The following is a 14,924-nucleotide window of genomic DNA, read 5'->3' on the forward strand; positions in this document are numbered from 1 at the left end:
GGCACGCCTGAATTTCTAAAACCCCTCTTAGTAGCAAGAGAGGGACGGGTGTCCCATTACATCGCTGAGAGTCTTTGCTTCAGCCTGGTGCCAAGGCGCCCCAATTTTGCTTTTTATAGCCTGTGTTTTTGGACTCCGCCTTTATCTCATGTGTCTGTCTGGAAAACCTGACCTAGTAAGATAGACCCCGTTTGTGTTTTCCCAGAAAGCTTTTGTCTCGGTGCCCGTTTCGCAAAGAATGTTAAACGCTTGTAATTAGGTGCCAGGTCAGCAAGAGCGGTCAGCACTTCAACTTCTTTTTCCTCTTACTCCCTAAATCTGGCTGCTACGTGAAACGGCATGATTCACTAATAAAATCTACACAGAAATGTGACTGTCAGGGGACAACATAAGGGAAAGAGACTCACAAGTCACTAGAAGGTCGGGGGACGTGTGTGCAAAGGTGAAGTCCACCTCCAGATGGGAAGGCGGTGCTTGGAAAGGCTTCGCAGCAGAGGCCCAACACAAGTATGGATTGCAAAGAGGGTAAACTCCACTAAAGGCAGAGCAAAAATCAAGTTCACACGGGAACAAGCTGATACCTGCTTGCCAGACCTCCAGGACAGAACTCCGGCTTAGCCGCGCAGAGAGAGGAGGCGATCAAACAAGTCCAGTTTTTCGATGACATAGGATTCTATGTCTGGAGGAATACAGAGGTCTGACTGTTTTTGTCTCCATGGAGGGAACTGTGGACCAGGGTTGGGTAGCGGCAAGCATCCTAACTCAAAGAAGAAAGGTGGATCCCAAGGCCTCAACCGGGCCCTGAACCGAAAGGCATGCAAAACAAGTTTGTTAAATGTGCTTCAGATGCTGACAGGGCCAGTGTGAACTACTTCCAGGCTGGTGGTATGGAACTGCTCCCTGAAAGGCAGGGTGCGGAGCAGAATGCCTTTGTCCCATGGATTCGGTAGCCTGCATTTAACCTAATGGATAGCCTGCCGTGACTTGCTAATTCCATACCCAAATACACACCATGTCTTTTGGGCAAGTGACATTAAATCATGGATTTTTGACAATTAAATTGATTTCCCAATTAAAAGAAACACTGGAATTCAGAAATGCAGCCAAGGCAGAGTTTCCAGTTCATTGGCCCAACTGTCTTTCCCTTGGACACCCCCAGCCCTTTTGTTCCTGTTACCACTTCATGGCTTTCACCATCAGGCTCTCTGAAGCATCTTTGGGCTTGCTCTTGCTTACCTCAGCTACCGTCTTTCTTTACAATTCTTCGGGTTACTGAAACAGTCATTTTCAATCATATATATCTCCAAGTTGTGGGTGTGGTCAGAATTAAGGTAATGTCTTTCTCCTCCATAGAGACATCTGGATAAATATCAGCTGTGCTCTGCGTACTTCCCATTTTGATTCACACTGGATAATCACTTGTCAGCCTGCCTAGCATGCAGGAACAGACTTTCTCTTTCTGCCCACATCCCTTCCATTCACTCTTCGGAAAACTTTTCTTCTCTGCCTGATAATTCCGAGCTCCTCAGTTCCTCTTCTGTACAAAACCTTGAACAACCTCTCTCTCTCTCTCTCTCTTTCTCTCTCTCTCTCTCTCTCTCTCTCTCTCTCTCTCTCTCTCTCTCTCTCTCTCTCTCTCTCTCTCTGTCTCTCTCTCCTTTCTCAAGCATAACCGACAGCCATGCCCCAATTCAACGACCACACTGATCTAAAGCATTCAGTCTGTGGCCAAAAAACCTTTCCTACCTTTCAGGGTTCAGAGAAGATACTAGAGGGGAGGAGAGACCTACTACTATCATGTGTTAACCATGGGCTTTGAACATGTGACAATGAACAGGCTCAGAAAGCTTTAAAATCCAGTCCAATGACGTTGGTCGCATGATTCTACCAGGATGCTAACGGGATGCTCGACCTCATTAACAGCAGCAGTAGCAACAGTCATGTCAACCCCTGAGTACAATGGCTTCCTTTTTAAAGAAGCAGTGAGAGCCCAATAAATGTACTCTCCTCCAGCGTGGCCTTGACACCCGAGCTAAGGGATACTTACATCCTGCCATTTCTGGTCCTGCTCCTTTAATTGTGACCGTATTTTCTGCATCTCCTCGTAGTGCAGCTGACGCAGGTTCTGAACATCCTCAGTGCTCACATCGCTCAAGGACTTACTCCTACGAGACAAACGCTGGCGGTTATCGGGGTGCACTTGGCCACACTGAGGGCTAAGCCCGGCAGGTTGGACTTCTATTTGGAAACTCCATCTACATTTCTGCTGCGCTGCCTGGCTGCTGTGGCGATCGTATCGCAGAAACAGCATTTCAGAGATAAATGGTGGTTTGTTTGGTTTTTTCCAAAACGCTGAAATTAGAGCCCAGCACTGCACCCAACTGTGACTTCTTGTACAAAATGACTAAAAGATGCCTGCACCCCTCGGTACAAACAACCCCCTATTCATGATGTAGAGGTGGTCAACGCATAAAGGATTACTTTAGAGAAGAAAAATTACTAGTCACTAGAATCACCTGTCTTTATTTTTCTATCTTTCCCCCACAAGATCACCTTTTAACGTTTGGCTGCCTTTTCTGGGCACTTATTAAATAATTTAATGATTACCTGATAGTTCTCCTCAAGTTCAGTACCGTGAATAAATGTGCTCCAAGACTGTGAAAGGGCTGCCCCACGGCTGCCCTGGAATTGTTCTCCAAGCAATGTAACTCTTATTGCTAATAGCCAGTCATCCTAACCTAGATAGCCCCCACCACACACACACACATACACACACACACCCTTTTTACAGATGCAACTTGCATGTTTTTCACATGTAACATCTCTCAGTGCTCACAAGCTCAATCTACAGTTGTTGTTTGTTACTGATTAGCAAGGAGTCTTCTAAGGGGCACAACTATGGCGATACATCAGGCCTCACAGGCTGAATTCCAAGAGGCGATCACCCAGTTTTCCTTTCTAGTCTGTCTTATTCTGGAAGCTCAGTGGAAACCTGGTCGGCATCTTAGCCACACCGGTGACGGGCAAATATAACCCGGTGTCCTGCATATGCGTCGAGGGTTTTACCAGCGACCCCAGTTTAACACAGAACACAGTGTAGATGACCAGGAAGCATGGGTACGTGGTCACACGCACTCAGATAGGGGAGAGAAAATTGCACTGGGAGGGGAAGGAGGGAGGGTGGGAGGGCGGAGGTCCTTCTTGGGTAAACGTTGCCTTCTCTGACCTGTTGGCCATCTTACTGTTCTACTTTTACTACACACTTGCCCTTATTAGCTATCACACGAATTTAATTATCATCCTGTGCAAATACTCCCAGGTCAAGATCAGCCCTTCATTTTTCACTCATTGTCAAAGGCTAGTGGAGAACTGACCACGTAGGGTTGTCCAAGGCTATCTATCTTCACCGAAAGAGACACCTAATTTTTCTCGCTGGGGGCAGACTGGGTTCAGAATGCCTGCTGCCGTCAGCAAACCGACGCTTAGCCCACCGAGCCACTAGGGTTCCTACCATTAGAAGAGAGCCCATTGGAATCCTGTTTAGAAAGGGTTGTGAAAAGTGACATTCTCTGCCCACGTGGTCACTGCCCAGTGCAGCCAACGTCCACCTTGTCTCCCCGCCTGCTGTTTCTCGGGTATCAGCGGCTGGGGCCACCTGCCCTTCCAATCATCCACATTGGAAACTGAAGCCCCATTTTCTCACCCTACTTTCTGCCTTCTCCCCACCCCCTTCAATTAGTGATCAAGCCCTCTTATTCAGTGTCCTTTTCTTTCCATTTCTACTGCCAGCACCCTAGATCAAAGCAGAGTCCACTCAACCTGGCTGCTCACAATCGCTTCTTAAAGGATCGTCAGACCAGCCTCTGAAGCCAGGGACCACCGTTCTTCAAACAGTCCCTCCGCCTCAAAAGTCCTCCAACATCTCCTCCTTCAGGATCCCTGCTAAACTCCACACAAGTTCATGTGACTTCCCAAACACGGTCCACGTGGAAGCCGGACAGGTATTTCCAACTCCACCCACGCCGGACCCGTGAGCAAGACTGCTGTCCCCCTCACAACCTCCTCATCGCTGTCGTCCTCCTCTCAGTAAAAGCTGACTCCGCTCTCCCAGACATTGGGTTAAAAACCTGGTCATCCCCTCACAACACTGCAACCGAGTCCACCCCGGCAACCCTGCCCCGGGAGCCCCGGCTCCACCTAGGATACAGCCACTTCTCCGCCCCTTCGCGATGGCTTCCCACCTGGATGAGGGCAGGAATTGGCCTCCCTGCCGCCAGCGTTTCTTCCCGACACCGTATTCTCTCAAAAGAGCCTGGAAAACCCTCCCCTTGGATGATGACGCACTGCTCCTCAGGACCTACCAGTTACTCCCCATCTCGTGCTGGTTAAAGCCACGTTCCCTGGAGACCTTCCGGTCCCGCGTTACCAGTCTCCTGCCAACTTCTGTGAGCTTCTATGCCATCATATCCCCCCCCCCTTTTCCTCACGGTTCCAGCCACACTGGCCTCCGGGCTGGCACTCAACCCTCTGATTTCTCCCCTTGCCCCCCAATCTGCCTGCAAGGCTCTGCATGCCAACATCCATCCACGTACCGTTCAGATGGCAACTCCGTGTTTCCTTCCTGACGATCCAACACGAAACAGCAAGGGACACCTCGCCCTGGCTCACCCCTTCCCTCACCCTTCCTTCCCACTGAAACAAAGCATGTATTTATTGGGAATAAATCAAATACATTTTTAAAACTGGGATGTATATTTGCTTATCACTTGCCCTGGCACACAAACCACAAAGCAAGCCTTCTGTCTGACTTGTTCACGGCCAAGTACCACCTGGGCCTCAGAGTCCCCACCCCACGGCCGGCACGCAATCAACGTGTGCCTTATCCAGCTAACATCCTGTCGCCAGGATAAAGTCTTTCGAACTTTGCCCTGACAAGCGGCCTTCCCCTTCTCTCAACCTCTCGCTGCTTCAACCAGGGCTTTCTCGAGCCTGCTGACACTGTTACGCCTCGCACCCCTGCTGCCACACACTTACACCGAATGACTGGGTGGGATTCTCCCAAGAGCTAACCCCCAGGCCACACAGAGAAAATCGAGTGCATGTGAAGTGCAGGGAGCCTCTCAGCCGGGTCACGCAGAAGCCTACCTTATCAGAGTCAGCAGCATAGGATTAAACTCTGTGCGGGTTTACTAGATGCTGATAACAGTCTGTGGGGATTATGTCATGGGGTGAGGTCCCGGGTGGGTTCTGACTCTCTCCTCCGGCTGTCTGTCTCTGCCCCTGAAATGCAGATACCGCCTCCCTGCCCGCCTCCCACAACTGCGATAGCATCAGAGATGGGGCCGGGAAAATTGTTGGGGAGCATGATGGGGCTCTGGCAGGTTTTGAGAGATGAGTTACCAGGCTCAGGCAAATTACATCATGATTTTCGCCTCACGGGAAAAAGACAGCTTTCTACTCCCATAAACGGTCAGGTCTCGGCACCCCAAGGGGGTCGCTCTGGGTCAGCGGCAGGGCAGTGAGTGTGGTTTGGGTTCATTTACCACTGACATGTGTACGTTTTCTTATTTGGAGCGGCTCCAAGTGAGGACTGCATTTGGATTTTGTCCACAATTACAGGCCTAACACCTGCAATTTCAGTTAGATTTTTTTTCTTAATAGCACTATGGGTGTAAAGGCAGAGCGGGGTGAAAGACGAAGGGAGAAGGTGTGGATCTTGAATCAAGGTTATTGTAATTCTCTCACTCTCCTTCCCCTTCAGCGTGTCACCTCCTGCAAGTTTCAGGCTCGCACGGGAGGGCACGTTATTTTAGAATCAAATGGTTGGAAAACTAGGGTCTACCGCAGGGGTCAGCACTTTTGAGACTAAAAAGCCAATCCTGTCCCTCCAACAATTAAAAAATTATTCACGAACCATAAAGATCTATTTCACAAATAAACGAAATCACCATTCTCTGAAGAATATCCTTTAAAAAATTTTTTTTTTCTGTTTTACTCCAGAGCCACCTGTACGCACCCAGAGTCACATTCGGCTCTCAAGCCGCAGTTTGCTGACTGGTGGGCGAAGGAATCCCAAAGGGCCAACATATAATAAAGATGCCTAAATATAAACCCACAGTCAGCCTTGACACAGCAAATGGAAACCCCAAAATACTAAGTTCTGGCCCCTACCTTTCAGAGACAGAGGCATCTTTGTGTATGTGTTTTTTGACTCACACACTTTGGCTGTGTTATCAGGAGGGATCGGCCCCCAGGCAAGGACAGCATCCTGGTAAACAGAGGGCAGTGAACGGGAGGAAGGGCACCTGGAGACAGGCTGGCAGAGCGGCTGCAGGCAGGGGCTCAAGCTTAACTGTAGGATGACGCAGGGCCAGGCAGGTGCGCCGAGGTCACTGTGAGTCGGAAGCCCATCAACAGCACCAAGCACAAACACATTTGGTAAGGGTTGTGGAAATTCTCTAAAGAGGGATCAAGGCCTGACCGGAGGTAGAGGCTTTAGGATTAGCATAAAGTACAGAAAGATGGCAAATATCATGAAGACGTTCCATCTATAATGAAAAAATTGGGGCTCAGCAGCCATGTGGCTGACAAGGTACAAACAGTGTTGCTGGGGTCACTGTCCTATGGACTGTGGGATATTGAACACCCTCCACCAGAGACATGGTTCACAGGTGCCCTCCTGGTGTAGGGATTACACACTCGCGGCTAAGTACAGGGTCAGCAGTTTGAAACCACTAGCACGGCTCCATGGGAGGGAGAGGGGCTTTCTAGCCCTGGAAAGAGTTAGTGTCTGAAACTCACAGGGGCAGTTCTGCCCCGCCTGCCTGCCTGCCTGCCTGCCTGCCTGTGGGGGCTCTGTGAGTTAGGATCGACGTGAAGGCGGTGAGTTGGGATGTTTATTGGATGAGAGGGTGCTAACCATGAGATGCCAACAGTGCTCGCTCTCGCTCCCTCTCTCTCTCTCTCTCTCTCTCACACACACACACACACACATACACACACACACACACTTCTTTTTTTTTTCCCACACACAACTTCTAACAAACAAATATGTCTCCAGACTTTACCAAATGTCGCCAGGAAGGCAAAAACTCCCCACTCTGAAATCCCACCCCGGGTTTAAAGACTTAGACTGGTAGAACCCTAACGCTATACCAGAAACTTACTTTTCTTGCTGATCTCATCAGAAATAACTCACAACAACTCCCTCCCCACCCTCTTGTTGCTTGTCTCCTCTGTGTGTGTGATTCTCGAGAACCCGGTGGCCTGCACAACTGGAGTGACTGCAGATGTCTGGCTGGCTTTGGTCACAACTTCAACTGGGATCACCGCTCCTTTCCTGCTGACCAGGCAGCAGACTCATGGCTTCGTCTCACGACACCAGCACGTCTATAGACCCCGACCGTTATCTTTTCTATCTGTGGCTAACGCTTTCTGCCCAAAGGCATAGAACCACACAGGCAAAAATCCATGCAGCACGCAAGCATGCACATGTAACATGCCTGCCACACACAAAGCGTTAGACTAAAGCAGGCAAACCCACATGTGTTATAAGAGCCAAATAGAGAGCAAGCCAGAAACGAACCACCCCAGACTTCCCGCGACACGACTCATTTCTCTTTCACACCATCTTTATCAAAAGACAAACCCTCATGCTTTTGGTAGTTATTTTCCAATGACAGAATGTTGGGTAATAAGGTTTTGTTTAGTATTTTTTTCCAAGTAACCATTCCAAGCTTGCGAACATACATCACCTCCAGGGAAGTCTCAGCCAACATAAACAACAAACAAGACCTAGATTAACAGCCTACACTTAATTCCATTTAAATTTGTATTTTGTTGCCATTGCCACAAAGCAACACTTGAGTCACTGATAGAATATGGGTGGGGGGTTCAGGAGCTGCGGGCCGGGGCGCTGCGACAGATGTCGATTTCCAGTGGTTCTAAAAACCCACTTGAGTCGTCTGAAGACACAGTCTAGTTACTTTCCATTATGACTCATCAGTCTCCATGTGCAATCTTGTTCCTTTGTATCAACACTTTGGCACCAAACTGCAGGCCCAGTGAGTGCCCTTTGCGAACAAACACTGCACTACATCCAAGCAGGAGTGGCACGGGGCCTCCAGAGGCACGTGCTGCATGCCAGCACAATGCTCAGCTCGCCCAGGGGCCGCATCTGGGTTTTCTTTTCCTGTCGCTAGGGGTATGTGCCCGGTCCCTGAAATCCGTGGACGTCTTTCTACTTCCAGCAGGTACTGGTTCTTAGAGAAGGGTCATCAGAGTCCCATCTCGGTTACCAATAAAAGTTCTTTCAACGTTACTGTGCAAAACACTGACGAGGACTTTTCGCACCAACTGAAGCCTCTTAGAGAAGAGCACACATCTCGGCATCACACTGTCTCCCTCATCCTCACCGACAGACACTTTACACGTGAGGAGAGAAATAACGACTGTGTGCCTGTGCACGGTGCATGTAACGTGTGCTGGGAGCTGACACTTAAAGTATCAGGGATTAAGGGGCACTTGCAATTAGATGCCCGTGGCCCAGACCTTTGGCATCTTGACTGCTTATTTATGGTTAGTAAGATGCAAAAGTTACGCAGCTGACCCTTAGTGACGCCAGGGTTAAGATGCCTGGCTGCGAACCAAAAGGCCAGTGAAGCTCCAGCCTGCTAGGTTTTCCACAGGAGAAACCTGTGACCCGCCGTCTACTCCCATGAAAACAGCAGCCTCAGAGACCCAGCGGGACGGTCCTACTCCATCCTACGGACGGCTGTAAACTGGAATCAACTCAACTGCATTGGATTTCTTTCTTTTTTTTCCTAAAGATTTGTACACTGTATCAAAGCCAGGGAATCTTGGTACTGTCAATATAGCACGTGTAACAAAAATACTGGTAGCAATAAGGATAATTATATTGGGAAGGCAATTTTGCTCCACGTCATGTGATAGCTTATCCCCTAATTAGGACTCTGGGAAACCTTTTCAATGCCACCAGAGGAAGGTCAATGTCAATCGCAATCCCCATTACAGAAGCAATCTGAGTCACAAGTGTAAGGACAGTGCTGGCCACATGGTCTACCACCCTCTCAGTAAACGAAACATTCTTTTTCCATCGTGCATTGGTGCTACTCAGAGGCGCTTTAAACCGCTCAGGAATCCAAGTAGCCAAATAAATACGCTGACCTTTTGGTAAGTGTTTTTGGCATCTTTCACCAACTGCTTCATAAATAATAATTATAAACAAATAAAAACCATGGAACTTAGATTTAAGAGTTCTAATAAAATAAAAAACAATTCCTCCATGCACCGGACATGACACTACTCGGGAACATGAAAATATGACAACGGGGTTGCCAAAGTCCAAAGCGTTGGTCAGGAATTGAAATCTCATGCACAGCACACGGCGCCGGTTAGTGGCATGGCAGAAACAGGGGAGGCATAGCACACGGAGCGAAGGACGGACAGGCGGCAGAGCTGTGTTTCGCTTCTTGGACTGTGTGCCATGACACTTACCCATTGTCACCATAAATCTTTTGAAAGAGTCTGGGAAACCAGAAAACCGAAAATTAAAAAGTCATTTTTTTTCCAATTACAACAGTTTCTAAATGCTCAAGGTCTTTGAACGAGAGATGGACAAATCTGAAAAGGTTGTTTCTCGTGCTTCACGGCTGATCATGTGCCAAGTGCTCACAAAGGTTCTATCTGGAGAAATTCAGACTTCCCCTTGGGGCCAATAATGAAAGCAGCAGTACCAGGAGGGTAGCAGGAAGGGAACCGATCACAATAATTGATATATAACCCCCCTCCCAGGTGGACGAACAACAGAAAAGTGGGTGAAGGGAGACAGTGGTAAGACATGAAAAAAAAATTTATAAATTTTCAAGGGTTCATGAGGGGGAAGGATGGGGAATGAGCTGATACCAAGGACTGAAGTAGAAAGAACTGTTTTGAAAATAATGATGGCAACATGTAAAAAAAGGTGCTTGACACAATGGATGTGATAAGAGCTGTAAGAGCCCCTAATAAAATGATTTTTTTTAAAGAAATTCCGACTTCAGAAAGATGAGAGGTTTCTTAATTTACTGTGAGCCAACAGAACCAACCCTCAGAAAGGGTTCTTCATTTTCAGGAACCCAGAATAAATTTGTTCTGGGTCTCCTCCTTTTGTCCAACCTAATCACATTGGTCCATCTCCACATCCCAACAAGCAGCATTCATCCGAGAAGGCGAGCTGTTTCACGGACAAATGCTGGCTCGGCTACTAGTAAACTGACCACCACTACATACACAGGGGACTCATGCATTGTCACACTGAGATCTCGGGCTTTCAGAAGAAAAGCAACTCAAACGGTGATGGTCAAAAAGCAGGGGTCGGATTAAATGAACTTTGCGATGCCATATTTTACGAGAAACACATCAAACCAGACTGCAGCCGGGCTGTTTCAGAAACGCCTAGACATGGGAATAGAAGTCAGCGTCATTCGACACATGTTCATGAAACGTCCTGCTGGCAGAAGAGTACCACCGTCTTGCTCGGGGGACCAAAGGTGAAATGTGTTCACGCACCTTCTTAACTGGGCCCTAAAACAGGTGACCACAAAGGTGTGCAAAAATGGAATTGCATTTCTTTCCGTGAAATGATTGACTGGAGGTTTCACAACGTGGTGGGGGGTGGGGGACATGTCTACAAGACACTTCAACACGGCATGGGGCATGCAGGATCAAGCAACACGATGCTGCCTTCTCGCACACAAGGGACGTCGCACAAGACCAGGCCCCTTGCGGAAACACACGCTGACCTCTCCACCATCAGTCGCTTCTTGTGCCTAACTCTGCTGGCTTCTCGGATGGCCTCCCACTTCTGCAGGTCCGCCTCGCTGCAGGGGCCAGGCATGAAGCTGACGGGGGGCAGCGCGGTGCCCAGCTTCCAAGACTGGATCTTACGGGTCAACATGTCGTCCTTCTTTTGCCGGTAGGCAGAAACTAGTACCCTACAGCTAGCACTTTTCTCTTTGGGGGGGTGCGTCCTCTCAAGCACGCAGAGAAACTTTGCTCGGATTTCTGGAGGGAGGGTCCAGGGCTCGGGGAAAGGGATGGGCTGGTATCTGTCTGGGGCCCCGGACAGAGGCACCTCTTTCTTCTGCGCTGGCACTCGGCGGACGATCATGTCATCTTTCTCTAAATCTGGAAGTACAGGTTCGCCTTCTCTGCATTGCAAAATGATATCTCGCTCGACAGGATCGGCCTGCTCAGAGAACCTCCTAAAATCTTCAAAGGCCTGGAGCACACAGGGATTCGCATGGAAAGCCCCCGTCCTCCTAACAAAGAAGTCGTCGTTCTGCAAGTCTGGATCCAGGGTCGGCAGGCTGAGGTCATCTCTTCCAAACCCTGGTGTGTAAGAGAGGCTCCTCCTGCGTGTTATGAGCCTGGGGCCAGACGTAGGATCGATTTTGACATTTGTGTCGGAGGACAGGATGTCATCAGAGTATGTCTGAAGGGCCTGAAGTAATAAAAACTGACTGAAGCACAGAAGAAGGGAAAAAAAGGAAGGGAGAATCTTATTAACTGTGGGGTACAACACAGTCAGGTACAAGAAAAGCCTGCTAGACACCTGGGTGAATGGTTTTAGGGAGTCCTGGGAGGGAGGGACTCTGGTTTTAAAATAAAGATTAGCGTCTAATGTGATCCCTGCTCATCTTTCTCAGAGCCAAAAGAAGTATTTTGAAATCAAACCCACTGCCACTGAGTCAATTCCGACTCCTAGGGACCTCCAGGGACCAGGGAGGAAAAGTCTCTGTGAGTGACTGATACCGTCAACCTGCACAAGCGTAGAAAGCCTCATCGTTTCCCCCAGAGAGACTGGTGGGTTCGAACTGCTGACCTTGTGGTGAGCAGCCCAACACCTAACAATCCACGATGGCACCAGGGCTCCTTCGACTTTTCTAAAGAGTATTTAAAAGAGGAGGAGTAGGGGGTACTTCTCCGGAAAAGGGATCAGTGGAAACTGGAGGGAAGGGGTTGGAACGTGGATCGACCACGCCACCTTCGGAGCTACACCTGTCCACCCCTCCTCAGTCTGTTAGCACAAAGACCTAGTGCCCCACCCCTGTTAAACAGCAGCCAGGATCTTGATATTTTTCAAGAGTTGGGCAGCATGCATGTTATGCAATAGGTAGACGGGTCAATGTAATGTGTGTGTCTGGCGGGGGGGGGGTGGTTGTTGGAGGGGAGGGAAGAACAAATGCTCTAGTGTGTATTTTTTTTTTGCCTTGCTTCTCATTCATTAACTTGTCCTTCCCAGTCTTTGTCTAAACGTTACTTCCTTTCTCCACATCCACACCGGCAGCACAACTGTGACTGACGCGAGGTAAGCGAGTGTCTTAGAGTTTCCCAGAGAACTGACAGCTGTGGCCCATGTGAATACACACGCCTGGGCTCACTAAGAGCGCGAGGGCCCGCCACATTCTCAGTTTGCGCGCTCACACAGAAAGCCTGGTTTTCTAGCGTGTGCCTGCACAGTCCCCCTAGTGCCTGAGTGAGATTTCAGGGCTCAGCGCAGGAAGCTGGGTTAAGGCAGCTCCGAGCAGGCGGCTCATGCAGACAGTCCACCTGGGCTTGTCCGAGGCACCCCCGCGGCTGCCGGCTGCATGTGCGTCCCACGATCCTAGGGCCCGCTTGGTAGCTAGGTCCAGCACCAGCGAACGTCTCTGGTGGGTGTCGTCTGGTCTGAGCTCTGCTCTGTGCATTGCACTAAAAACGGCAGAGCTCCGGTTAGAACGTACGTCCTCAGTCTCAGCCTCTGAGTTCCCTCTAGGCTGGAGCGATACGGAGAAAGGAAAGGGGAAGAGAGGAGAGGGGACCGGAGGGGAGGACAAAGAATGCGGGAAAACAAGACACCCACAATCATGCCATGTCTAGAAGAGGCTGTTGTGAGATCCAGAGCCTACAGTTTAAAGGCAGACGGCAGTTCTTCTCCGTTACAGAGGCTCCAGGGAGCGCTGATGAACTTTTTCCTCGTGGTCTTAAGGGATGCACCGAGTTGGGCGTGAACAGACACCAGCACAACAGACACATGCATGGAGACGAACCTGAATCCCTGAAATTCCTTATACCATGGCTTATAAGTCTCCCGTTTTATTCCCTTCCAGCTCACATCTTCTGGGGCTGAGTTCTTGGGAAGAAACTGATCGGACGCATTCCCTGTGTTTGGCGTGATCGGGCTTAGCTTGCGCACATAAAGATCATCCTTCACAACGCTGGGCACGCCTGCCGCCTTCTCTTCAGCCTCCACGCAACCAGAGGAGCTCGAGGTTGCCTGTCCTGTGGACCAGTTCTCCACGTTGGTGCCCCAACTCCTCCTCTGGTGACTGTTCAAAACATCCAACCGGTTAAGACACTGCCTGAGCAGCTTTGCCACAGAGAACACACACCGGCATGCTGTCCGGCTCACACGCACACCACTGCGTCCCCTCCTCGCCACCACAGCCCCTACAATGAGGCCAAAGCCCCGTCCCGGCATCTCATTTTCACGGGAGAACAGCTCAGCTAGAGACCACTGTGAGGGCCACAGAAACTCAGTTAGAAGCTGTGTTAAGAGGGACACAATGGCAAACGGTTTGAGGTGTTACTCTGTGCATTTCAAGTCAACGGCAGAGGAGGGATCCAGACCCAGGGTGGGGTATCCTGACCTCGTCGGAGCGGACAGTCCCGTGCTCAATGGCTCCACAGCAGACAAGAGTTGGGAGCGAAACTCAGGAGAGGCGGTGTTCAGGACACTACTCTCGGGCTGCTTTTTCACCCGGAATCTACGGTTGGCCAAGTCATCCCGAATGATGTCGGGCCACCTTCGCTCCTCATCAGAATCCGAATCGCTCTCAGCATCCCACATCGTCAGGGGAGAGGATGCTGGGCTTGAAAAAGCATACTCTGTCCTGCTAGTTGGACAGGAAACTACAGGAGTCTTTGTGCGTCCACTGAGATTCGTCAAGGCGGGGGAAGGAGGTGATAAATGGAAGAAATTAAAATAGAAGAGCTGGCAGTAAATATTAATATCATCCTATACCGTAGACTGGAAAGCTAACCGAAGAAGCTGAAAACAGGTGTCTGAAGTAAGAAGTAATCCTGGCAAATCACACGCTGGTGTTTTCAGATCAAGAGGGGTCTGCATGATGGAGGTGACTTAAAAGATACAGGCACGAGGAAAAGCAAACATTACTCCTGTCACGGAATATGTTCTCTACGGAATGCATTTCTTAAAAAGTCAGTTTTATCCCAGTGAAGTGCCCCACCCAAGTCACCAGACCTCCCCCTCAGATCGCACCCCCTTACCTGGAAAACGTTCCATCAGCTTCCGTGTACACGGGGCTTGCCCAGCTCCTCCTGTTAGCCTCCTGTTTATCCGGCCTTTTCTTCCTCAAGGGCGCCGGCACGTAGGAGACCGGTTTGCTTTTGTTGGGCAAAAAGCGATTGAATGGTAAAGCAGCCTTGGGTTCAATCGCCGAAGTCCTTCGATAAGACATATCATCTTTATTATAATCCTGCATCTTGAATGTAAATTCAGAATCTGTGTCACTCTCGCAACCTACCGAGAGAGAGAAAGGAGGAGGTGGGGGATAGGCACAAGAATTTGCTTTATTCGCCAGATTCTTCATCTAACTGGAACCCACACAGCCTGCCGGCTGGCTCCCTCTCTGCCGCAGAAACCAGGGCTATGCTGCACACGGCGGGGCGTATTTTTAGAACCTTGTCAGGAAGTTGAGATAAGACCCATGAGCAGGAATTTGCTGTACATTCTAAGCAGAAAAACTCCCAATGTCCTTCCAAATCCCCGTGTCTTCTCCAATCTTCTGGGCACCCATTCAACAAGGTGCTATGTAGCACAATGACTGATGAAAAGCCAACAACCCCATTGCAGGCACTGA

General features: G+C 49.6%; 1 protein-coding gene across 5 annotated transcripts in view; it reads right to left on the bottom strand.

Annotated features, from left to right (window-relative positions):
* LMO7 (LIM domain 7) overlaps positions 1-14,924 on the bottom strand; it is a 254,442-nt gene that overhangs the window by 44,952 nt on the left and 194,566 nt on the right. For 3 of the 5 annotated variants that reach the window (XM_075562969.1, XM_075562967.1, XM_075562965.1), the window contains 3 exons: positions 14,332-14,584; positions 9,517-9,546; positions 2,048-2,165 (listed from right to left, as the gene is read on the bottom strand). In XM_075562969.1, the coding sequence (XP_075419084.1) occupies positions 2,048-2,165; positions 9,517-9,546; positions 14,332-14,584 (401 nt within the window). Of the gene's footprint in view, positions 1-2,047; positions 2,166-9,516; positions 9,547-10,802; positions 11,523-13,091; positions 13,371-14,331; positions 14,585-14,924 lie in introns of all 5 variants that reach the window. The other 2 variants (XM_075562970.1, XM_075562966.1) reach the window with 2 other exon arrangements.

Source organism: Tenrec ecaudatus, chromosome 11, assembly GCF_050624435.1.
Source record: "Tenrec ecaudatus isolate mTenEca1 chromosome 11, mTenEca1.hap1, whole genome shotgun sequence".
Lineage (NCBI taxonomy): Eukaryota > Metazoa > Chordata > Mammalia > Afrosoricida > Tenrecidae > Tenrec > Tenrec ecaudatus.